The 27,656-nt window shown below is 42.8% G+C and overlaps 1 protein-coding gene across 5 annotated transcripts in view; it reads right to left on the reverse strand.

Moving 5' to 3' along the window:
• Positions 1–13,939: 13,939 nt before the first annotated feature.
• The window catches only part of LOC125518717 (uncharacterized), a 42,515-nt gene continuing 28,798 nt past the window's right edge, over positions 13,940–27,656 (reverse strand). For all 5 annotated transcript variants that reach the window (XM_087534819.1, XM_087534818.1, XM_087534816.1 and 2 more), the window contains one exon: positions 13,940–27,560. In XM_087534819.1, the coding sequence (XP_087390945.1) occupies positions 23,268–24,674 (1,407 nt within the window). In that variant the 5' untranslated portion in view covers positions 24,675–27,560 and the 3' untranslated portion in view covers positions 13,940–23,267. The remainder of the gene's footprint in view (positions 27,561–27,656) is intronic.

The raw sequence follows: 27,656 nt of genomic DNA on the forward strand, positions 1-27,656 counted from the left end.
GAATATTCATACCACAATTAAGAAGAATTACATTAAAATTATGCCAAGTAGCACTCCGCATCAAAAATTCTGTTTTTATCATTTACCTACTCGAGGACGAGCAGGAATTAAGCTTGGGGATGCTTGATACGTCTCCAACGTATCTATAATTTTTGATTGCTCCATGCTATATTATCTACTGTTTTAGACATTGTTGGGATTTATTTTCCACTTTTATATTATTTTTGGGACTAACCTATTAACCGAAGGCCCAGCCCAGAATTGTTGTTTTTTTGCCTGTTTTAGGGTTTCGAAGAAAAGCAATATCAAACGGAGTCCAAACGGAATGAAACCTTCGGAAACATGATTTTCTCATCAGATAAGATCCAGGAGACTTGGACCCTCCGTCAAGAAAGCCACGAGGTGGTCACAAGGGTGGAGGGCGCGCCCCCCTGCCTCGTGGGCCCCTCGAAGCTCCACCGACGTACTTCTTCCTCCCATATATATCCACGTATCCCCAAACGAGAAGAAAAGGAGCAAAAAAACCTAATTCCACCGCCGCAACTTTCTGTATCCACGAGATCCCATCTTGGGGCCTGTTCCGGAGCTCCGCCGGAGGAGGCATCGATCACGAAGGGCTTCTACATTATCATCCAAGCCCCTCCGATGAAGTGTGATTAGTTTACTTCAGACGGGTCCATAGCTAGTAGCTAGATGGCTTCTTCTCTCTTTTTGGATCTCAATACAATGTTCTCCCCCTCTCTCGTGAAGATCTATTCGATGTAATCTTCTTTTTGCGGTGTGTTTGTTGAGACCGATGAATTGTGGGCTTATGATCCAGTCTATCTATGAATAATATTTGAATCTTCTCTGAATTCTTTTATATATGATTGGTTATCTTTGCAAGTCTCTTCGAATTATCAGTTTGGTTTGACCTACTAGATTGGTTTTTCTTGCCATGGGAGAAGTGCTTAGCTTTGGGTTCAATCTTGCGGTGTCCTTTTCCAGTGACAGAAGGGGCAGCAAGGCACGTATTGTATTGTTGCCATCGAGGATGACAAGATGGTTTTTATCATATTGCATGAAACTATCCCTCTACATCATGTCATCTTGCTTAAGGCGTTACTCTGTTTTTAACTTAATACTCTAGATGCATGCTGGATAGCGGTCGATGAGTGGAGTAATAGTAGTAGATGCAGAATCGTTTCGGTCTACTTGTCTCGGATGTGATGCCTATATACATGATCATACCTAGATATTCTCATAACTATGCTCAATTCTGTCAATTGCTCAATAGTAATTTTTTCATCCACCGTAGAATACTTATGCTCTTGAGAGAAGCCACTAGTGAAACCTATGGCCCCCGGGTCACTTTCTCATCATATCAATCTCCATTACTTTATTATTGCTTTGTTTTTACTTTGCTTTTACTTTTTACATTGCATCTCTATACCAAAAATACCAAAAAAAATTATTTATCATCTCTATCAGATCTCACTTTCGTAAGTGACCGTGAAGGGATTGACAACCCCTAAGCGCGTTGGTTGCGTTGAGCTATTGTTTTTGTGTAGGGACGAGGGACTCGAGCGTAGCCTCCTACTGGATTGATACCTTGGTTCTCAAAAACTGAGGGAAATACTTACGCTACTTTGCTGCATCATCCCTTCCTCTTCGGGGAAATCCAACGTAGTGCTCAAGAGGTAGCAGGGGATCCCTCACACTTGCGCGACACGGAGAGCACCATAGGACAACACCAATAATAAAACATGCAACTCAAACCAATCACGATCATCAATTAACCCATAGGACAAAACGGATCTACTCAAACATCATAGGATAGCCATACTCATTGGGAAATAATATATAGCGTTGAGCACCATGTTTAAGTAGAGATTACAGCAGGAAAAGAGGGGTTACACAGCTGCATAGAGGGAGGAAGAGTTGGTGATGACGGCGGTGAAGTTGTTGGTGTAGATCGTTGTCGCGATGATGGCCCCGACGGCATTCCGGCGCCACCGGGAGAGAGGGGGAGAGAGAGCCCCCCTTCTTCTTCTTCTTCCTTGACCTTCACCTGTAACATCCCAAATTTTCAATTTGGAATGTTATACATTAGATCATCATTGCATATCATATTTTATTCTGCATTTTGGTTGATCCTAGAAATTCTACGCAACTCAATGACCCACAGAGAGAGTTGGGGATTTCGTTATTTTCATATTTGACTTCTCTCAAATTTTGAGAATAGGATCATTTGATTTTATTTATTTTATCATAATTATTTCTACTACAAAAATATGAGAGAGGGAATAAAATGACTTTCCCAAAATAAAGAAATATTGAGGATTTAATAATAAAATCAAATAAGATTTTATTTCGGAGTTTTTCGGTGTTTTATTTGAATTTAGGAAAAATGTGCGTTTTTCAAAATTGCATTTAGGGCCCAAATAAATGTTCACCTTGTGCGGCTTGATTTTAGAAGCCCGTGAAAATTTATTTCGGAATTTTTGGAGTCCGTTTAATATTTCTTTTTATTTTTCTTCCGAGCGGAATAATTAAAAAAACGAACCGACTTTGGGCCGTACCCGAGCGGGACACCGCCCGGGGGCAGCCTTTAAATAGCGCCGCCCCGAGCCGCCCCAGCCCATCAGCCTCGCCTCGATCCGCGCGCGCCGCCGGAGCCGCCGCCGACGATCTCGCCGCCCGAGGTTCGTCGCGCCTCGTTTTCTATGCCGAAAAAAAGAAAAGAGAAAAAAAGCCGGCGTTCGTCGTTTTTCTTTTTCTCGGATTAAATCCGCGATTTTTCTGATCGCGATTCCAGATCCGATTTTCGTTTTAGTTTAACTTTTTGCTCGTTTATCGGAATCAGGCGATTCAAGCGCCTAGGGATTCGTCTCGAAACCCTCTATCCGTTTAACCAACTTAAACAAGATTTTGCTACTCTAAAATTTGCCCTAGATCCAGATTACTAGAACGAAGTTGTTTTCTTTCGCCGTTTGATTTTCGTTGCTTCGTTCGATTTGATTCTTTTTGCCAACCGGAGTTCTTAAGTTGAACCTTCTGGTTAGATCTCTTATTTGAGTTTTACCTGTGCATTAGATGAGTACTTATTGTATGCTTGTTTGTTTGTCTGCGATAGAATACCCGGAGTGCGCCGCCTGTTACTTCAAATCGTTAGGTTTCGCGGATCATCAGCAAGGCAAGTAACACTTTGATCATACCTTTTCCTACTACCCAGTTTTATTGCATTAGATCAATCCTCACACATTGCATGATTAGGATCTAATTAAATTGTGGGATGGGAAGTAGATGAGGTAGTACCTATTACCTGTTATTATCAAACCTTTGGGAGTTACTTCTGCGTTTGCTTATTATGCCATGCTATGCTAGTAGACGTGGATTGGGTGAGTGATATCCATGACAGATGTGAGATTGTTAATTAATGGTTTATCTAAGGTGGCAACTTAAACACACATCTGGGTGGATTGAGGCACCTGGGTATTCCAGGACTTGCCTATTTTCTTTTGGACCGCCACCCAGGCTCAAAGGGATCATGAGACTATTCATACTAGGAACTTCCGTGTGCAGCCACAAGCTATTATGGGCTCTAGCATAGTTGACTAAGTCATGCGAACTCTTACAGTGGTAGACTAGTAGATGTAGGGGATGTAGGTGGTACGGTCTACCCGATCGTACGGTGCTAGCGCTTCTGAAAGACTATATCTCGGTCATCCGTCTTCTCAAACCCCATGTAGTGCGAGAAACCAAACAGAGGCGATCAAGTCTTGTGGGGAAAAGTGCGCAAACCTCTGCAGAGTGTAATAAACTAATCATGGTTAGCCGTGTCCCCGGTTATGGACATCTTGAATATCTAGTACTTGGATTTTCATGTGAATCTCAACATGTTACTCTAAATTAATTTTGTTGGGTTATGTTTAATGATGATGCTTAATTGGGATTGAGAATGCTGTCAACCATTCTCAATGTTTAACAACCACCATGATAGTTAAATAAATTTATTCCTTTGAAGTAGGGAAAAACTGGGTTTACGCAAAACAGTAACCATAGAGCTTTCCACCAGCCAAATATGCATATAGTATAGCTGTTTCATTCCATTACTCTCTATGTGTTACATTGCCAGCACATTCCATGTGCTGGCCCGTTTTCGGGCTGCAACGTTAATGTTGCAGACTTTTCAGACGACGATTAAGGAGTTTTTAGGTCATGGTTCTATACTCAGTGATGCCGTTGGAGTTGATGGACTCACTTATCTTCCAAGCCTTCCGCTGTTATCGTTATTAGATGGCCTTAAGCCATATTTATTGTAATAAGTTCTCTTTTGAGACACTCGATGTAATAAGTGTGTGATTGCTACTCTGCTATAAATCCTCCGAGTACTGTGTGGTGTCAGCATTACTGATCCAGGGATGACACCGGAGCACAGAGATCAGACTGTTTGAGGTCTGGTCACTACAGAGATGGTATCAGAGCACACGCTGACTGTAGGACACGACCACTAAGCTAAAGACCTATATCACTATTCACTCTCTTCTCTTCTGACCTCTCATCTTTTCTACTCTTTAGGATGGCGGATGCAAGGAACAAGTTCACACAACCGGATGAAGATACACCCTTTGGACGCCACTTGAAGGAAGTCACTAGATACCTGAACATAGGAGTACCAAGTTTCACAGGAACCTACAATGCCACTTTACCTGAAGAAGAGCATTGGATGATTCAAGTTCAAGTTCCAGGAAGGATGTTCATGCCAGTCACTGAGCCCATAGAATTTTCTTTTGATGCACCAACTTGGAGTCTAGGAAAGAGCATGGCAGCTCACATCGCCATGGGATGCATTGGAGAAGTCTACTGCAAGGATCTCAAGGATACTATCTACTAGATTTGTGGGCGCCGAGATGAACACCGGGAGATGATCAGCACTAGGAAGGATAGATCAATTGCAGCTTTTATCTAGGAGTTAAACCAACACATTCGATGATAGGAGAACCAGATGTGTGCCGACATGATAGATTTGAAGAAGGCTAAGACTAGAATCAAGGAACTGGAGGAAGAACTCAATGCTACACGTGAAGATTATGAAGAGGAAATTGAAGTATTGGTGGAGAAGAATGACGACCTAATCAAGAAGATTGGAATATTTATGGGAGAACCTACGCCAGTAGATGAAGACGAAGAACCCCAGGAAATTAGCCCGGAAGACTACATCATCATCGACGACACCGACTTGGAAGCAGATAGTAGCGATGATGACTATGTTGATGAAGCTGGAGCAGATATCATGGATTCAACAACCGAAGAATATTTCTAGTAGACCACCTCATCAGTAGTAGTAGTAGTAGTAGTCCACCATGTAAATATAGTAGTCCGAGCACTTTTGCGATAGATAGATCGATTGTATGCCTTTGTTTGATTGATTGAAGTAAATTGTTTGTTTTTGCCTCATGTGCATATGGGTAGTGTTTTCTCTTTAGACCCCCTCTATTCTTATATCTCATCTTTTCTAAACCCTTAGATGCCTCCGAGACGTAACCCCGGATTTGCCTTTCCACCGGAGCTCACCCAGTTGATCCAGCAGTAAAACACATTGATGCAGTTGCTAGTCCAGAATCAGAATCAGGGGAACAACAACCCACCACCACCACCACCACCTGTTGACCACTTAGCCCGTTTTCTTAGGCTGAGTCCGTCGGTGTTTTCCAGTAGCACCGAGCCGATAGTAGCAGATGATTGGCTCCGCAAGACAGCTAGGGAGTTGACTACAGCAGGATGTATAGATGCGGAGAAGGTGAAGTTTGCCGCACATCAGCTAGAAGGACCCGCAGCATCATGGTGGGAGAATTTCACCGCCACTTTCCCAGTCGACACTGTCATATGGGACCAGTTTCAGCAGGCTTTTCGTAATGCACACGTTTCAGTAGGAGCTATGGCCATGAAGAAGCGTGAGTTTCACAACTTGCGGCAAGGAGGAAGGACAGTTGGCCAGTATGTGGAGGAATTTAGTAAGCTAGCACGTTATGCCCCAGATGACGTCGCTACGGATGCAGCTAAGCAGGAGAAATTTCCGGAAGGACTGAATGATGAGTTGAGCATGCAGTTGATGGTAGCAACCTTCAACAACTACCAGGAGTTGGTAGATCATGCTCTTATGATTGAAGGGAAGCAGCAGCAAATTGAGAATCGCAAGAGGAAGTATGGACAAGGAAAGTACAATTCAGGAGCTCAGCAGAAGCCATGTTTTACCCCTAGACCGGGAGGACATTTTCAGCATACCCATGGAGGAGTTAGCTCGCACAATCACAATGGTACCAAGAATGGTAATGGCAACGGAGGAAGCAACGGCCAAAACCGCACCAACCCCTCAACCCCAGCCAAGAAGGACCTGAGCCAAGTCACTTGTTTTAAGTGTCAGAAGACCGTACATTATGCCAATGAATGTCCTGAAGGCCAAAATTGCAATGGAAGTTCAGGGAAGAAGCCGAACCCTTTTAACAGGGGACAGGTGAACCACATTAGCGTGGAGGAGGTTGAAGCTCATCCCGATGCAGTAATAGGTAAGTTTTTGGTTAAGTCATTTACGGCACTCGTTCTTTTTGATACTGGTGCATCACATTCATACATCTCAAGGGGATTTGTGGATAAGTATAACCTACCAACCCAAGCCCTTAGGTCACCCATGTTAGTAATCTCGCCCAGAGCAGAGTATGTGGCTAGTCTATGGTGTGATCGGTTACCATTAAGGATTGGTAACTATGTTTTTCCCTCAGACCTAATAGTATTGGAATCTCAAGGATTGGATGTGATATTAGGCATGGATTGGTTATCAAAATATGAAGGGAACATTGAGTGTGCTAGTAAGTCAATTTTGCTTACCACCCCAGAAGGGAGAAGGATCAAGTATGTATCCCGGCATGTGCCAAAGAGGACTCAAGTAAACTGCCTAACAGGAGTTGTGCAAGAGGAAGTACCAGTGGTAAGGGATTTCCCTGATGTATTTCCAGAGGAGTTGCCAGGCATGCCACCGGACAGAGATATTGAGTTTTTGATTGAGCTATTGCCAGGCATAGGGCCAATATCAAAGAGACAATATAGGATGCCAGCAAAGGATTTGGTGGAAATTAAGAAGCAGATTAAGGAGTTACTGGATAAAGGATATATTCGCCCAAGTTCTTCACCTTGGGGATCGCTAGTACTTCTAGTGGAGAAGAAGGATGGATCGTTAAGGATGGTTGTTGATTATCGAGGATTGAATGAAGTAACGATCAAAAACAAGTACCCACTACCAATGATCAATGATCTGTTTGATCGATTGCAAGGAGCTAAGGTATTTTCCAAGATCAATCTGCGATCAGGATACCACCATTTGAAGATTCGAGAACAGGATATTCCTAAGACAGCTTTTACCACCAGGTATGGGTTGTATGAGTATACCGTTATGTCATTTGGTCTGACTAACGCACCTGCCTATTTTATGAACATGATGAACAAAGTGTTTATGGAGTTTTTGGATAAGTTCGTCGTAGTGTTCATTGATGATATCCTGGTTTATTCGAAGAATGAAGAGGAGCATAAGGAGCATTTGCGTTTGGTACTTGGAAAGCTCAGAGAACATCAATTATATGCCAAGTTCAGCAAATGTGAGTTTTGGTTGAAGGAAGTAGGATTCCTCGGACATGTTATATCTGGAGAAGGTATAGCAGTAGATCCCGCTAAAGTTGAAACCGTGACCAAGTGGGAAGCCCCAACAACAGTTGGAGAGATTCGGAGTTTTCTTGGACTCGCAGGATACTACCGGAGATTTATTGAGAATTTCTCAAAGATTGTGAAGCCTATGACTGAGTTGTTAAAGAAAGATACCAAGTTCATATGGACGGAGGAATGTGAGGCTAGTTTCCAGGAGTTGAAGAAACGCTTAGTTACCTCACCAGTGTTGATTTTGCCAGACCAGACCAAAGATTATGAGGTGTATTGTGACGCTTCACGTCGAGGACTTGGAGTAGTGCTTATGCAGGAAGGGAGAGTTGTTTCATATGCCTCAAGACAACTGAAGCCTCATGAGTTGAATTATGCCACGCATGATTTGGAGTTAGCAGCCGTAGTGCATGCTTTAAAAACATGGAGGCATTTCCTCATTGGAAATCATTGTGAGGTGTACACGGATCATAGGAGTTTGAAGTACATTTTCACCCAGAAGGAGTTAAATCTCAGAAAAAGGAGATGGTTGGAGCTTATCAAGGATTATGATATGAAATTGCATTATCATCCTAGAAAGGCTACTGTAGTAGCTGACGCATTCAGCCGCAAGAGCCATGTCAATACATTAATGACGGGAGAAAAACCCAAGGAGTTAGCAGAAAATCTTCGTGAACTATGTTTGGAAATAGTTCTGAGAGGCTATGTAGCAGCATTGGATATTCAGTCAACCTTGATGGATAAAATCAGGGAAGCGCAGAAAGCTGACAAAGAGATTGCCGCTATAAAGGAGAAACCGAGCAAAGGAAAAGCTAAAGGATTTCGTGAGGATGAGCACGACACCCTATGGTTTGAAGACCGCATTTACGTGCCCAATGACCCGGAGATCAGGAAGTTGATTTTGCAAGAGGCACACGATTCACCGTATTCAATTCACCCAGGAAATACCAAGATGTATCTGGATTTGAAGGATATTTTCTGGTGGACCGGAATGAAGAAGGATATAGCGGAGTATGTAGCAGTTTGTGATGTATGTCAGAGAGTAAAGGCAGAGCATCAGAAGCCAGCAGGATTGTTACAACCATTGGCGATACCCGAATGGAAGTGGGATAAGCTAGGCATGGATTTTATCACGGGATTTCCCAGGACTCGTTCAGGCTATGACTCGATTTGGATTGTAGTCGATCGATTGACGAAAGTAGCTCATTTCATCCCAGTAAAGACCACTTACATCAGTGCTAAGTTGGCAAAGATATACATGACCAATATCGTATGTCTGCATGGAGTTCCAAGGAGTATCGTATCGGATAGAGGAACCCAGTTTACCTCAAAGTTCTGGAAGCAGTTGCACGAAAATTTGGGAACCAGGCTAGAATTCAGTACAACTTTTCATCCACAGACAGATGGACAGACCGAGAGAGTCAATCATATTTTGGAGGATATGCTGAGAGCTTGTGCGCTAGATTACGGATCTAGTTGGGACGATAATTTGCCATATGCAGAGTTCTCTTACAACAACAGTTATCAAACCAGTTTAAAGATGGCCCCTTTCGAAGCTTTGTACGGAAGGAGGTGCAGGACACCGTTGTCGTGGGATGAAGTTGGAGACCGCCAGTTGTTTGGACCTGACTTGATTAAGGAGTCTGAACAGAAGGTGAAATTGATTTGCGATAGGCTCAAGGTAGCCCAGTCCAGACAGAAGAGTTATGCGGATTCTAAACGCAAGAAGACAGTTTACGAAGTCGGAGACAGAGCTTATCTTCGAGTATCTCCACTTCGGGGAACAAAGCGTTTTGGGGTTAAAGGGAAGTTAGCACCACGATTTGTAGGACCATATCGAGTTTTGGACCGTATGGGAGAAGTGGCCTACAAGTTGGAATTGCCCGAAGGATTGTCAGGAGTTCATGATGTGTTCCACGTTTCTCAGTTAAAGAAATGTCACGCGGAGATGGCTGACATACCGTTGAGAGACACAGTGCCTTTGGAAACTATTCAGTTGGATAACGATTTGACCTACGAGGAGAAACCAATTAAGATCCTCGAGTTTGCCAGCCGAGTTACTCGCAGCAAAGTTATTAAGTTTTGCAAAGTTCAGTGGAGCCACCACACGGAGGATGAAGCCACCTGGGAGCGAGAGGAAGATTTGCTCAAAGACCACCCTCACCTATTTCTAGCCAACCCGAATCTCGAGGGCGAGATTCATCTTAAGGGGGTAGGTTTGTAACATCCCAAATTTTCAATTTGGAATGTTATACATTAGATCATCATTGCATATCATATTTTATTCTGCATTTTGGTTGATCCTAGAAATTCTACGCAACTCAATGACCCACAGAGAGAGTTGGGGATTTCGTTATTTTCATATTTGAGTTCTCTCAAATTTTAAGAATAGGATCATTTGATTTTATTTATTTTATCATCAATTATTTCTACTACAAAAATATGAGAGAGGGAATAAAATAACTTTCCCAAAATGAAGAAATATTGAGGATTTAATAATAAAATCAAATAAGATTTTATTTCGGAGTTTTTCGGTGTTTTATTTGAATTTAGGAAAAATGTGCGTTTTTCAAAATTGCATTTAGGGCCCAAATAAATGTTCACCTTGTGCGGCTTGATTTTAGAAGCCCGTGAAAATTTATTTCGGAATTTTTGGAGTCCGTTTAGTATTTCTTTTTATTTTTCTTCCGAGCGGAATAATTAAAAAAACGAACCGACTTCGGGCCGTACCTGAGCGGGACACCGCCCGGGGGCAGCCTTTAAATAGCGCCGCCCCGAGCCGCCCCAGCCCATCAGCCCTGCCTCGATCCGCGCGCGCCGCCGGAGCCGCCGCCGACGATCCCGCCGCCCGAGGTTCGTCGTGCCTCGTTTTCCATGTCAAAAAAAAAAGAAAAGATAAAAAAAGGCGGCATTCGTCGTTTTTCTTTTTCTCGGATTAAATCCGCGATTTTTCTGATCGCGATTCCTGATCCGATTTTCGTTTTAGTTTTACTTTTCGCTCATTTATCCGAATCAGGCGATTCAAGCGCCTAGGGATTCGTCTCGAAACCCTCTATCCTTTTAACCAACTTAAATAAGATTTTGCTACTCTAAAATTTGCCCTAGATCCAGATTACTAGAACGAAGTTGTTTTCTTTCGCCGTTTGATTTTCGTTGCTTCGTTCGATTTGATTCCTTTTGCCAACCGGAGTTCTTAAGTTGAACCTTCTGGTTAGATCTCTTATTTGAGTTTTACCTGTGCATTAGATGAGTACTTATTGTATGCTTGTTTGTTTGTCTGCGATAGAATACCCGGAGTGCGCCGCCTGTTACTTCGAATCGTTAGGTTTCGCGGATCATCAGCAAGGCAAGTAACACTTTGATCATACCTTTTCCTACTACCCAGTTTTATTGCATTAGATCAATCCTCACACATTGCATGATTAGGATCTAATTAAATTGTGAGATGGGAAGTAGATGAGATAGTACCTATTACCTGTTATTATCAAACCTTTGGGAGTTACTTCTGCGTTTGCTTATTATGCCATGCTATGCTAGTAGACGTGGATTGGGTGAGTGATATCCATGACAGGTGTGAGATTGTTAATTAATGGTTTATCTAAGGTGGCAACTTAAACACACATCTGGGTGGATTGAGGCACCTGGGTATTCCAGGACTTGCCTGTTTTCTTTTGGACCGCCATCCAGGCTCAAAGGGATCATGAGACTATTCATACTAGAAACTTCCGTGTGCAGCCACAAGCTATCATGGTCTCTAGCATAGTTGACTAAGTCGTGCGAACTCTTACAGTGGTAGACTAGCAGATGTAGGGGATGTAGGTGGTAAGGTCTACCCGATCGTAAGGTGCTAGCGCTTCTGAAAGACTATGTCTCGGTCATCCGTCTTCTCAAACCCCATGTAGTGCGAGAAACCAAACGGAGGCGATCGAGTCTTGTGGGGAAAAGTGCGCAAACCTCTGCAGAGTGTAATAAACTAATCATGGTTAGCCGTGTCCCCGGTTATGGACATCTTGAATATCTAGTACTTGGATTTTCATGTGAATCTCAACATGTTACTCTAAATTAATTTTGTTGGGTTATGTTTAATGATGATGCTTAATTGGGATTGAGAATGCTGTCAACCATTCTCAATGTTTAACAACCACCATGATAGTTAAATAAATTTATTCGTTTGAAGTAGGGAAAAACCAGCCAAATATGCATATAGTATAGCTGTTTCATTCCATTACTGTCCATGTGTTACATTGCCAGCATATTCCATGTGCTGACCCGTTTTCGGGCTGCAACGTTAATGTTGCAGACTTTTCAGACGACGATTAAGGAGTTTTTAGGTCATGGTTCTATACTCAGTGATGCCGTTGGAGTTGATGGACTCACTTATCTTCCAAGCCTTCCGCTGTTATCGTTATTAGATGGCCTTAAGCCATATTTATTGTAATAAGTTCTCTTTTGAGACACTCGATGTAATAAGTGTGTGATTGCTACTCTGCTATAAATCCTCCGAGTACTGTGTGGTGTCAGCATTACTGATCCAGGGATGATACCGGAGCACGGAGATCAGACTGTTTGAGGTCTGGTCGCTACATCACCCTAGATGGGAGAAGGGTTTCCCCTCTGGTCCATGGCCTCCATGGTGGCGGAGGGGCGAGAGCCCCTCCGATATTGGATTTCTCTCTCTGTTTCCTTCTGTTTCTGCGCTCCCTGATTCTGCCCTTTCACCGTTTCTTAAATTCCCAGAGATCCGTAACTCCAATTGGGCTGAAATTTTGACACGATTTTTATCCGGATATTGGCTTTCTTGCGGAGAAAGAAGGGCACCAACTACCTTACGGAGTGTCCACGAGGGCCCAGGGCGCGCCCTACCCCCTGGGGCGCGCCCCTCACACTCATGGGCCCCTCAGGCATTGTCTCGCGTTGATTCCACTTCCCAAAATTCACATATATTCCAAAAAAATCTCCATACGTTTTTATCCCGTTTGGACTCCATTTGATATGGATTTTCTGCGAAACAAAAAACATGCAACAAACAGGAACTGGCACTGGGCACTGGATCAATATGTTAGTCCCCAAAATAGTATAAAAATTGCAAAAAGTAAGTAAAAGTTGTAGAATATTGGCATGGAACAATCAAAAATTATAGATACAACGGAAACGTATCAGCATCCCCAAGCTTAATTCATGCTCGTCCTCGAGTAGGTAAATTATAAAAAAGACAATTTTTGATGTGGAATGCTACCTGGCATAGTCTTGATCATGTAATCTAATCATGGCATGAATATTAAGACACGAGTGATTCAAAGCAATAGTCTATCATTTGACATTAAGACAATAATACTTCAAGCATTGTAATAAAGCAATCATGTCTTTTCAAAATAACATGGCCAAAGAAAGTTATCCCTACAAAATCATATGGTCCGGCTATGCTCCATCTTCATCACACAAAATATTCAAATCATGCACAACCCCGATGACAAGCCAAGCAATTGTTTCATACTTTTGATGTTCTCAAACCTTTTCAACTTTCACGCAATACATGAGCGCCAGCCATGGATATAGCACTATAGGTGGAATAGAATATGGTGATGGAGATTGTGTGGAGAAGACAAAAAAGGGAGAAAGTCTCACATTGACGCGGCTAATCAACGGGCTATGGAGATGCCCATCAATTGATGTCAATGCAAGGAGTAGGGATTGCCATGCAACAGATGCACTAGAGCTATAAGTGTATGAAAGCTCAAGCTAAAACTAAGTGGGCGTGCATCCAACTTGCTTGCTCATGAAGACCTAGGGCACTTGAGGAAGCCCATCATTGGAATATACAAGCCAAGTTCTATAATGAAAATTCCCACTAGTATATGAAAGTGATAACTCAAGAGACTCTCTATATGAAGAACATGGTGCTACTCTGAAGCACAAGTGTGGTAAAAGGATAGTAACATTGTCCCTTCTCTCTTTTCTCTCATTTTTTTTCTTTTTTGTAGGCTTCTTTGGCCTGTCTCTCCTTTTTTTGGGCTTCTCTAGCCACTTTTATTTTGATAACCTCACCTGGGACAATGTTCTAATAATGATGATCATCACACTTTTATTTACTTACAACTCAATATTACAACTCGATACTAGAACAAAGATATGACTCTATATGAATGCCTCCGGCGGTGTACCAAGATGTGCAATGATCTAGCGTGGAAATGAAATCAAAAAACGGACAAGCCATGAAAACATCATGCTAGCTATCTTACGATAATGCAAAGCAATATGACAATAAATGATCAAGTCATGTATACGATGATGATGGAAGTTGCATGGCAATATATCTCAGAATGGCTATGGAAATGCCATGATGTAACGCCCTCAATGCGGCTATATCTCCCACGTGTCGAAGCACGACTTAGAGGCATAACCGCATTCAAAGCAATGTCGCAAGTGAGGTAATCTTCGCAAACAACCCATGTAATACAATAGGGGAAAAGATACATAGTTGGCTTACAATCGCCACTTCACACAATTACATGAATAAAGCATTACATCATCCAAATACAATCAAGGCCCGACTATGGAGCCAAGATAAAAGAAGAACCCCAAATGCGACAAAGGTCCCCGATCGACCCCAACTGGGCTCCACTACTGATCAACTAGAACGGAACAACACGAAGGACAAGGTCTTCAACGAACTCCTTCTGAGCTGGGTTGCATCATCTGCACGGACTCATCGGCACCTGCAAGCTGGTTTTGGAAGTATCTGTGAGCCACGGGGACTCAGCAATCTCGCACCCTCGCGATCAAGACTATTTAAGCTCATAGGTAAGGTAAGATGTGAGGTGGAGCTGCAGCAAGCGACTAGCATATATGGTGGCTAAACATACGCAAATGAGAGCGAGAAGAGAAGGCAAAGCACGGTCGATAAAAGTATGATCAAGAAGTGATCCTAGACTACCTACGTCAAGCATAACTCCAACACCGTGTTCACTTCCCGGACTCCGCCGGAAAGAGACCATCACGGTTACACACGCGGTTGATTCATTTTAATTAAGGTCAAGTTCAGGTTTTCTACAACCGGACGTTAACAAATTCCCATCTGCCCATAACCGCGGGCACGGCTTTCGAAAGTTCAAATCCCTGCAGGGTGCCCCAACTTAGCCCATCACAAGCTCTCACGATCAACGTAGGAATAGACCTCCACCCGAGACATTCCGATCAGACTCGGTATCCCGGTACAACAAGACATTTCGACAGGGTAAAACTAAACCAGCAACACCGCCCGAATGTGCCGACAAATCCCGATAGGAGCTGCACATATCTCTTTCTCAGGGCACACTCAGATGAGACTAGCTACGAGTAAAACCAACCCTCAAGTTTCCCCGAGGTGGCCCCGCAGGCAGCTCAGTTCGGACCAACACTCAGAGGAGCACTGGCCCGGGGGGGTTAAAATAAAGATGACCCTCGGGCTGGCCGACCCAAGGGAAAGAAAAGGCTAGGTGGCGAATGGTAAAACCAATGTTGGGCATTGCTGGAAGAGCTTTACTTAAGGCGAATTGTCAAGGGGTTCCCATTATAGCCCAACCGCGTAAGGGACGCAAAATCCGGGAACATAACACCGATATGACGGAAACTAGGGCGGCAAGAGTGGAACAAAACACCAGGCATAAGGCCGAGCCTTCCACCCTTTACCAAGTATATAGATGCATTAAAATAACATAGCAATATAATGATATCCCAACAAGTAAATAAATGTTCCAACAAGGAACGGCCTCCAATCTTCACCTGCAACTAGCAACGCTATAAGAGGGGCTGAGCAAAGCGGTAAAATAGCCAATAAACGGTTTGCTAGGACAATGGTGGGTTAGAGGTTTGACATGGCAATTTGGGAGGCTTGCAAGCAAGTGGTAGGCATCGTAGCAAGGGCATAGCAAAAGAGCGAGAAAACTAGCATAGCAAAGATAGTAGTGATTTCGAGGGTATGATCATCTTGCCTGAAATCCCGGAAGGAAGAAGAACGAGTCCATGAAGAAGACAAACGGACGTAGTCAAACGAATCCTCACAACACGATGTTATCGGAACCAACCCGAAGAAGCAACACCGGAAAGAAGCAAACAACATAGTAAACAACCAACACATCAACATGGCATGATGCACAATCGAGTATGAAGCATGTCCGGTTTAAGTATGCATGGCATGGCAAAGTGCACAAGCAATCCTACACATTAAGTGGAGCTCAATATGCCTCGGGATGCATATTGACAAAACACCACGTCAATTATTTAGTTCTCTCCCGGTTAGGTACTCAACAATATTAAATGTTGTTAAGCATGGCAAGAGGTGAAGCATGACCAAACTATACCATCTAGTCAAGTTTAAATGAGGCCAAAAACAACGAGCAACAATTCCGTTAAATCCCCATGTGCATATATTAGGTTTGGTCCTGCTCTGCCCTAAACCATATTTTAGAGTTGTTAAACATGCAAGATGAGTGCAACATGTTAAACTAGACATTTTTCTACCCCATTTACATATAAAGATTATTAAAATCGGAGCTACGGTTATTTAGTTATGAATTAAATCATTTTAGCATGGCATAGGAGCAAATTTAATCAAACAACATTTCAAACATAGATGAAAGTTGGATATTATTAATCTACACAAAATTCTAAGCAAGTTTCATATATAAAACATTTTAATCCGATGCACGGTTAGTGAGTTATTAGATGCATGAACTAGGAGGACTATACTGCAAAACTGGCAATCCCTGGATAAATGGGCAAAATCGCTCCGCAGAAGAAAAAAACATGAATCGGGCCGAATCTGGGCAAGCCCAACAGTAGAAGGAAAAAAAATGGGGCGTTGGGTGCTCTCTCACCACGGGCTTCGGCCCGGCTGGAGGGGAAGCATGCCGAGGCGGGGGCGGCGCGATGGGCCGGATGGAGCTGGCCTGGGAGGCCAAGGCGGTGCTGGGCCTTGGCGCCTGCGACTGGAGAGGAGGCCTGGCGCTGGCTGCGGGAAGCTGGGCCGGCGATGCTGGGCCTTGGAGCTTCGGCCCATGCGGGAAGGAGGCGGAGACGCTCGTCTCCCTCGATCCCGATGGGATCGCAGGAGGCAAGGGCGGCGACGCCCGAGGTCAACGGCGAGGCGGCAGCGGCGGCTTGCCGTCGGGGAGGAGCAGAGGAGGCCCCTGAGGTGCGGATCCGGATGGGATCCGTCCGTTTCCGGCCGCGGTGGTGAAGATCCGGCGACGGAGGCAGCGAGGCGGCGAGAGTCGGCGCCGGCGACGAGGCTCGGAGGCGGCGGCGGAGGAAGACTCGGGCGGCGGCGGATCTGAGTGGCGGCAGGGAGACTCGGGCGGCGGCGACCGATTGGGCTCCGCAGGTCCGATCTGGGCCCGGCGGGCCTGGCGCGGTGGAGGAGGAGAGTGAGGACGGCGGCGCTGACGTGGCACGCCGTGGTTGGTCGCGGCGTGCGGCATGGACATGTCCGGCGCGGGAAGAAACGTCCGGCGGCGCGGATCTGAGAATTTTTAGGGTTAGGGGAAGAATGAACCGCGAATTTCGGAGGGGGTGTATATATAGGCATAGAGGGAGCTAGGAGAGTCCAAATGAGGTGCGGTTTTCGGCCACGCGATCGTGATCGAACGACCGAGATGATGGAGCAGAGTTAGGTGGGTTTTGGGCCAAATTGGAAGGGTGTTGAGCTGCAACACACACGAGGCCTTCTCGGTCCCTCGGTTAACCGTTGGAGTATCAAACGAAGTCCAAATGATACGAAACTTGACAGGCGGTCTACCGGTAGTAAACCAAGGCCGCTTGGCAAGTCTCGGTCCAATCCGGAAATGTTTAATCCCCACACATAAAAGAAAGCTCGAAATGACCACCGGAGGAGAACGAAGCGCCGGAATGCAAAACGAACAACGGGGAAAATGCTCGGATGCATGAGACGAACACGTGTGCAAAAGAAATGCGCATGATGACATGATATGCAATGCATGACACGCAAGAAATGACAAGGCAACAACAGCGAATAACTGAACGACACCTGGCACATCGGTCTCGGGGCGTTACACATGATAGGTAGGTATGGTGGCTGTTTTGAGGAAGATATAAGGAGGCTTATGTGTGATAGAGCATATCATATCACGGGGTTTGGATGCACCAACGAAGTTTGCACCGACTCTCAAGGTGAGAAAGGGCAATGCACGGTACTGAAGAGGCTAGCAATGATGGAAGGGTGAGAGTGCGTATAATCCATGGACTCAACATTAGTCATAAAGAACTCACATATTTATTGCAAAAATCTATTAGTCATCGAAAGAAAGTACTACGCGCATGCTCCTGGGGGGATAGATTGGTAGGAAAAGACCATCGCTCGTCCCTGACCGCCACTCATAAGGAAGACAATCAATAAATACCTCATGCTCCAACTTCGTTACATAACGGTTCATCATATGTGCATGCTACGGGAATCACAAACTTCAACACAAGTATTTCTACAATCCACAACTACCCACTAGCATGACTCTAATATCACCATCTTTATATCGCAGAACTATTGCAAGGAATCAAACATATCATATTCAGTGATCTACAAGTTTTATGTAGGATTTAATGACTAACCATGTGAATGACCAATTTCTGTCAATTCTCTAAATAGATATAAGTGAAGCAAGAGAGTTTAATTATTTCTACAAAAGATAAGTCCACGCTCTAACAAATATAAGTGAAGCAAAAGAGCATTCTACAAATGGTGGTTTTATATGTGTAGGGAAACAGGCAATCCAAACTTCAAATGATATAAGCGAAGCACATGAAGCATTCTATAAAGCCATACTCAAAAGATATAAGTGAAGTGCAAAGAGCATTCTACAAATCAACCATGGACTATCTCATAACAACATGGTGCATCAAAGAAAAGTGAAAAATAAATGCAAAATACGCTCCAAGATTTGCACATATCACATGAACGAAACGAAACCGAAAACATACTGATACTTGTTGAAGAAAGATGGGATGCCTTCCAGGGCATCCCCAAGCTTAGACGCTTGAGTCTCCTTGAATATTTACTTGGGGTGCCTTGGGCAACCCCAAGCTTGAGCTCTTGCCTCTCCTCCTTCTCCTCATATCGAGACCTCCTCGATCCTTGATCACTTCATCCACACAAAACTCAATAGAAAGTTTGGTAAGATCCGTTAGTATAATAAAGCAAATCACTACTCTAAGTACTGTTGCAAACAAATTCATATTCTGTTTTTACATTGTAGCTACTATAATATAACTTCTCCACGGCTTAATCCACTGATAGAAATCGATAGTTTCATCAAAACAAGCAAACAATGCATCAAAAAACAGAATCTGTCTTAAACAGGACAATCTATAGTAATCTGAACATTCACCATACTTCTGGTACTCCAAAAATTCTGAAAAATTTAAGAAAAATAAAAAATTTGTATAGAAAGACAGTGCAAAAAAATTTCAGAACCATTTGACGTTTCAATGAAAAATGTAAAATCGCGCACTACAGCCAAAGTTTCTGTTCTGCACCGCACAAACCAATAAGCAATGTAAACATCCTAAAGGCAAATCTTGGCACATTATTTTTATAATACAATGGAATTGTACAAGGGGATAATTATTTTTGTTGAAAAGTTTATGTAATCAAGATTCACAAAGTTTCTGTGAGCATGAACAAAGTTCAAGGAGCCCCCTCACTTCAACAATGCTTGTCTCTCTCACTTTCACTTTCCTTTTTGAAAAGTTTTGGGTTCCCCTCTTTATTTTTTTTGTTTTTAAACTCTATAAAAGCACTCAACAGAAATAAATGACTCTTTAAAACTTCCTGGTTGTCTCCCTGGCAGCGTTGTCTTTAAAGCCATTAAGCTAGGCATAAGGTGCTCAAGTAATGAATCCACCCGGATCCCAAGGTATATCAAAGCCAATTTGAATTAGCAATGATTTGGCATTTAGTAGTGAGCACAAAGCAACATATATCAAGCAATGACGAATTCTAACTCTCTTCCTATGCATCGGCATGTCATACAAGAACAATTCATGCACATCAAGTAAAGGCCAATGCATAGCATAATAAGTTTCTTGCAATTTTATCGTGTTGGAAACATAGAGAGGCGGAGATGTAGTTCCTCTCTTATAATAATTGCAAGTAGGAGCAGCAAGCACATGCATATTATATTCATCAAAATTATCATGTGCAAAGGCCACCCATCAATATAATCCTTAATAAGTGCAAACTTCTCAGATATAATGTAGTTTGGAGAATTCAAAAAGATAATAGGACTATCATGTGTGGGTGCAATAGCAACAATTTCATGTTTAACATAAGGAACAATAGCAAGTTCATCTCCATAAGCATAATTCATATTGGCATCTTGGCCACAAGAATAGCAAGCATCAAGTTCATCAAAAAGGGATATTTCGAACAAATCAATGGGATCATAGCAATTATCATGGCATTCATCCTTCGATAAGAACAAAGGGACATTAAATAATGTATGAGTTGGAGAGTTACTCTCACTAGAAGGTGGGCATAGGTAGCTAATCCGATCTTCCTCCTTTTGTTCTTCGCTCTCCTCATCATCTTTTTCATCCAATGAGCTCACGGTTTCATCAATTTCTTCTTTCATAGACTCCTGCAAAATATTAGTCTCTTCTCGGAAAGCGGAGACTTTCTCAATAAATTCATCAATATCATAATTTTATTTATAATTCTCATAGCAATATTTAAGTATAGCTAAGTTTTCAGGTCTATAAACTATCAAAATCTTCAAACTCTTTAAACAAAGATTCAATTTCACAAGCACCCTCAAAAGCAACAAATTCTTATATTCGTTCCACATCATAGTAATCATGTATATCATTAACATAAGAAGCTAAGGTTTCATTATCATTAAATTTGCATGAAAAGGGAAGGTGTGGAGCCTTCATCCTAGAGCAACAAGTATAATCATATCCCAAGCATAGTTGCCGAGCATACCAATGCAACATATAAATTTGATCCCATAATAGTTTCCATTTTTGAGTCAAGCGATAATCCCTAAAGTATTCACATTGATCCAACGTGTCTCCCATTATATAATTGAATGGGGTTTTTTTCTCAGGATTATTAAAGTAGTGCATAATATCTTTCACATAATGAGCATCGAGGGTTTTAGGAGGTTCCCCATCTCCATGAGTAGCGAGTAAACCTAATTTTTTTGGTATTTCGTGTTCCATAACCATAACTAAAGATAGAGAACAACTTAGAACAACAAATAAAATCCACTTAGTGATAAAGCAAACAAGCACACACGAGAATATTCACCCCACGCTATTGCTCCCCAGCAACGGCGCCAGAAAAAGGTCTTGATAACCCACAAGTATAGGGGATCAATTATAGCCTCTTTCCATAAGTAAGAGTGTCGAACCCAACGAGGAGCTAAAGGTAGAACAGATATTCCCTCAAGTTCTATCGACCACCAATACAACTCTACGCACGCTTAACGTTTGCTTTACCTAAAATGAGTATGAAACTAGAAGTACTTTGTAGGTGTGATAGGATAGGGTTGCAAGATAATAAAGAGCATGAAAGTGCGTTAAGTCGACTAGAGGGGGTGAATTGGCGATTTTTATGAATTCTTCACTGAGGAATTTCAGGGTGAGGAAATTCCTGAGCGAAGAACTACTTGCAGCAGAATAAGTACTCAGATGTATACATGACATAACATGAACATGGATATCATGATGAAATGAAAATAGACACAGAGTACAAAAAGCGTAAGCACATGATAAAATAGAGTGAAGACAAACAGACTGAAGAAATTGAAATGAGGAAATTGAGAAAGTCTTCAGTCAAAGCCTTCAAACAGATATGAACAAGCACACAACATAGTAATGAGGAAATGAAGGGGTTGAGGAAATAGAACCAGTAAGCTTGGTGAAGACAATGATTTGGTAGACCAGTTCCAACTGCTGTGACAGTTGTACGTCTGGTTAGAGCGGCTAGGTATTTAAACCTGAGGACACACAGTCCCGGACACACAGTCCTCACCGTATTCTCCTTGAACTAAGGTCACACAGACCTCGTCCAATCACTCATGGTAAGTCTTCACGTGACTTCCAAACCTTCACAAACTTGGTCACCCGGTGATCCACAATTTCCTCTTGGATGCTCTAGACCATGACGCCTAACCGTTTGGAGGATGCACAGTCCTCAAAGGTAACAAGCGTCGGTTCCACACAGGAACAATCTCTTCAGTGATGCTCAATCACTTGGGTTTGTAGGTGTTTGGTTAGGGGTTTTGGGGTTTTCCTCACTTGATGATTTTCGCCCAAAGTCCTCGGAGGATGGGATACTCTAATGACAAGTGTCAGTTTCTCGCGGAGTAGCCAACCAGCTAGTGGTTGTAGGGGGCGGCTATTTATATCCTAGGGAGCAACCCGACATGTTAAGACATAAATGCCCTTCAATGATATGACCGTTAGGTGGGTAGATATTTTGGGACAGCTAGTGCGTAGCACAGCAACGATCGGAAATTTGACTATCAAATTCCTCAGGACTATCATGTTCCTCACTTGTAGGTAATCCACACTGGTGAATTCCTAACCCCTCAGTCAGAACAAATTCCTCAGAGACTAGAAGAGCTTCATCTATGTCACTGAAGAAATTGACTGAACTGTATGAGATTTCCAATGGCTTCACTCAAATGGATTGGTTGGTATAGGATTTTGAGATGAGCATCACTTGGAAACTTTTCCTTAGTTTTACCTCGACCCCCTTTAACAGTACGGTGTTTCCTATGACTCGAGAAGGAGAAAAAGCAACTACGAAAACAAAAGTCTTCACGCTTCATGATCCTCATATGAATATCAAGTCTTCATGGTCACACCAATTTCTTCACTTTCAAAGTCTTCAGAAAGTCTTCAGTCAAAGACGTTCATTTTTAGGGATCGACTTTCTCTGTAAATATCAAACTCCTCACAGACTTATAGACCTGTGTACACTCACAAACGCATTAGTCCCTTAACCTATAAGTCTTCAATACACCAAAATCACTAAGGGGCACTAGATGCACTTACAATCTCCCCCTTTTTGGTGATTGATGACAATATAGGTTAAGTTTTCAACGGGGATAAACATATGAAGTGTAAATACTGATATTGAGGAATTTGATTGCAAGATATAGAAGAACTCCCCCTGAAGATGTGCATAGTGAGGAATTTTCTTTTGAAGCAATGCACATTTGAAGAGTAGAATCATGGAGATCTCCCCCTATATCTTGTAATTCATACACTCATTTAACATATAATATGAAGAATTTGAAATGCATGATGAAATATGGCGACTGATGTGATTCAGCATGCGTGCATTAACATATATGAGGAAATAGCATGCCGAAGAACATAGCAAAAGTATCAGACCACCAACGGATTTTAGTTTACAACTCGATCCAATAAATCTTCAGAAGAACGAGAGTTGTAACTTAGAAAAAAAACACCCATATATAGAGACCCGCTTGAAGACTAACTCAAATTTCTCCCCCTTTGTCATCGAATGGCCAAAAGGGACGAAAAGTGAGGACTAACGCCCCTGAAGAATATCATCACTAAGTCGATGAAGGAGCGCTAGCATTGTTGGGGTCGGTTGTTGAGGTAGGGCCTGTCGCAGTGTCGTCCAAATCTGCATGCTCATCAGTCGCGCGCGATGAAGAATATGAGCTGGCAACCAAGGAAGGAACTTTGGTCTTCTTGAATTTCTTCGCTGGTGGTTGTGACCATTCAAATTCCTGCTTGAAACCCATTTGCTTCAGATCTTCTTCGCCATAGAGATGAGACAGAACAACCCAGGTACGATTGAATACTTCATGGAGGTAGAAGTGGTTCTTCTTCACTGCATTGTGTGTAGCAGTCATGTTGTGAAGAATAGAACCAAACTGATGCTTAACCCATTTGTGGTTGCGATCGACCTTCTGGTGAAGACTGAGGAGAAGCTCACGATCAATCATCACCCTTGGAGCTATGCCTTGAGGATTTTGCTTTGAGGCATTGTCGGCAGAGTCATCATTGGTGGAATATGATGCAGCTTTCCGGAACTGACCATCCAATGGACGAATGCCTTCATCAATTATAGCAGTAGCCTTGCCCTTTTCATCAGATGAGGAAAATGTCCGCTTGAGGACTTCTATTGGGGGCAAGTAACTGACATGATTCTGCAAATCAACCTTGTAGTTGATTGAAGACCTTGATCTGAGGAATCTCATAATCCAGGGAGCGTAAGGCTTCAATTCAAAGGGATACAATGCAACGTTGGCCCGAGTCCTCATGAAGAAATCATGGTAGTTGACAGGGATGCCATGAATGATGTTGAATAGCAGATTCTTCATGATACGAACGACCTCTTCTTCATTAGAGTCGTGGCCCTTGATAGGACTCAGAGTCTTGGACAAGATGTGATAGACAGTCCGTGGCACATACAACAATCCCTTCACGAGGAATTTGGTCCTTGAGGCTTGACCGGGCTTCAGCAGAATGGCCTTCTTAGGCTTGCTAGCAGAGGCCTCAGCAGTGGCAGCAGCAGAGTCTTCATTAAATTTTCTCACTGCTTCTTTAGCCATTTTGGCTAGTTTTTCATGGCGCTTGGCCCATTCATCAGGATAGTCCTCACCGCGCTTGAGACTGGTGGGATCAGCTTCTTGGCCAGGTGTCAGTGGAGGTCTTGGGCAAGGATGGTGAAGAGCGAATTTCTTCATGTACTTTGGAGTTACATACCTGTACTCCCTCCATTCCTGTGCCCATCTCCTCTCTATCCTTTGTATGCGCACCTTGCACTGATTTTTGTCCTCCTTTCCATGTGTGGCCTCATCAGGAGTGCAATAATCCTTGTAAATTTCATCAGGGATCTCAAAAGTTGTGTTGACTTCTAGCTCCTTTCCTCCCTTCTGAGGTTTCTTTCCATCAGCCATTTTCTTCAGTTGAGGATTTTGAAAAGTTGAATTCTCTGAAGAGGTATGCATTTTTTCTTTGAGGAACGCTGCAAATGAGTTAAGTTGATGAGAACCTAGTGATTCAGCAAGAATTTGGAGAGATCATATGCATTCTCAGAAGTTTTTGCAAAAAGAACAAGTTTGAGGAATTTGACCAGATGTGTCTTGAGGAATTTCACTAAGCATTCTTTGACTTAGGTTCCAAAGTTGTGTAGATTGAAAATCCACACAATTGAGGAATCTTGAAGAAAAACATGGCTTAAGGAAACAAATCAAGAACAGATGTTTGTGTGAGGTATTTAGAGTGTCGAGATTGAAGAATAAACACCTTTTGAAGATTTTGATGAAATCACTGGAATCAATAAGGGTAGTAAAAGTAACTTTTAATTACCCTTGACGAAGAACACGACGAACTGGGAGTGTAGAGTGGAAGTTCGTCAGTGCAGATCTTCCACACCCTAACTTGGCTGAGGAAGACGACTACGGCGGCGGAGGAGTGAAGAAATCCGTAGCCGACGCGAGTACGACGACAACGAGGTCGTGGCAGCGAAGCTCTTCCTCACCGGCGATGATGAAGTAGTGGCGGCACTAGGTTTTGAGAGCTCAGGCAAGGGAGTGAGGTCGAGCGGAGTAAAAACAGACTGAGGAAGGGAAGGGGTATTTATAGCCACGGTGAAAAACTGCTCGTCCGAGGAAAATGGACGAACGTGCCCCTGACCTTTCTAATCTGGGCGACATGTGTCACCCACGTACTGTGAGGTGGAGATCATGTGAGATCATGGGTGAATAGATAAGTATTATCGTGGAATGTGTAACGGTTTGAGTGGCAAAAGCCGAAAATTCAGATATGAACATTTTAATGTTTCGTTCGCAAATTCTTCAGCTGACAAGGACACAGTGAAGATTTTGAACGGGTTTCAAATAGAACGCACATGAAGAATTTGTGAACAGACTAGATTGAGTTTATCATAGAGGGAGGGAAGGGTCCGATCACATTCACTTAGCAGAAGAAGCAACTTGAAGAAATAGCAATAAGTGAATGTTGTGGAGGACATAAACTTATATATTTATATAACCAATGAAGGAAAACGGCGAAAACAATGAAGACTTGCAAAGTTGAAGAATGTGAACAACCGAGGAATTTAAAAAATGAAGAAAAACTCAAATTGAAGATTTTCAACTTTTGTTGGTGGCGTGACCCACCGTATAAGAATGATGATTTCAGATGCCGCGTACAATTGTCGTAGGGCTCTGAGAATCAAATTCTTCGTTGATTTCTTCACACTTAGAGGGTTAGTCTTCATTAATTGAAGAAAAACATTACTTCGTGTGTTGCACATCTAAGTCATCAATTTTGCATAAGTGTTAGGATGTGTGTCCTTTTTAAAGGACATTCGAAGATTCTAAGATATTTAGCTCACACCGCAACTTGCTAAATCTCTTCTCATCCAAGGGCTTTGTGAAGATATCGGCTAGCTATTCTTCAATATTCACGTGCTCGATGGAGATGTCGCCCTTCAACACATGATCACGAAGAAAATGATGACGGGTCTGAATGTGCTTTATCTTCGAGTGCTGAACTGGGTTATGAGCAATCTTGATGGCACTCTCATTTTCACAATAGAGTGGCACATTCTTCACATTGATGTCGTAGTCTTTGAGAGTTTGCTTCATCCATAGAAATTGAGCACAACACGATCCAGCAGGAATGTACTCAACTTCAGCAGTAGAGAGTGATACGCAGTTCTGTTTCTTCGAAGACGAGCAGACCAAGGATCGTCCGACGAAATGGCATGTGCCTGATGCTGACTTGCGGTCCACACGATCACCAGCATAGTCAGAATCTAAATATCCAATGAGATCAAAAGCCGAGCCCTTGGGATACCATAATCCAAGTGTTGGAGTGTGAGCTAGATATCAAAGAATATGCTTCACAACCTTATGTTGTGATTCCTTCGGTGAAGCTTGAAAATGGGCAGACATGCAAACACTAAGCATGGCCTAGATGCACATAAATACAATAAAGAACCAATCATGGAGTAGTATACCTTTTGATCGAAGTCAATACCATTTTCATTAGTGCATAGATGGCCATTTGTGGGCTTAGGGATTTTGACGCCTTTGCAATCTTGCATGCCGAATTTCCTCAATACATCCTTGAGGTATTTCTATTTCTCCTGAGATATGAATATGCCATTGCGCTGTTGACGAATCTGAAGACCTAAGAAGAATTTCAATTCTCCCATCATAGACATTTGGTATTCATCATGTAGGCAAATTCATCACTGTAACGTTGGTCAGTACAGCCAAAGATGATATCATCAACATATATTTGGCACGCGAATAGTTCATCATCATAATCTTTGGTGAAAAGAGTTGGGTCAAGTGAACCAGGCTTAAAGCCTTTCTTCATGAGGAATTCCTTCAAGGTATCATACCACGCCCGAGGGGCCTGCTTGAGGCCATAGAGGGCCTTATTGAGTATGAAGACTTTGTCAGGATGCTTTGGATCTTTAAAACCTGGGGGTTGAGCAACATATACTTCTTCCTCAAGCTTACCATTGAGGAATGCACTTCTCACATCCATTTGATGTAAGCTGATATTATGATGGTTAGCATAAGCAAGTAATATGCGAATAGCCTCAAGTCTAGCAACTGGTGTAAAAGTTTCATCGAAATCAATTCCTTCAACCTATGTGTAGCCTTGAGTTACAAGTCGTGCCTTAATCCTCACCACAAGGCCATTTTCATCTTGCTTGTTGCGGTAGATCCATTTTGTGTCGATGGTATTATGCTTGCGAGGGTCTGGTCGCTTCACAAGTTCCCAGACGTTGTTGAGCTCGAACTGATGTAATTCCTCTTGCATAGCTTGAATCCACTCGAGCTCCAGAAATGCTTCATCTACCTTAGTAGGCTCTATGATAGAGACAAAAGCAAAGTGCCAACAAAAGTTAGTTAAATGTGAAGCTTTTGAGCGTGTGAGAGGACCTGGTGCGTTGATGTCGCTGATAA

The sequence above is a fragment of the Triticum urartu genome, chromosome 7A (assembly GCF_056163025.1).
Source record: "Triticum urartu cultivar PI428250 chromosome 7A, HENAU_Tu73, whole genome shotgun sequence".
Taxonomy (NCBI): Eukaryota; Viridiplantae; Streptophyta; class Magnoliopsida; order Poales; family Poaceae; genus Triticum; species Triticum urartu.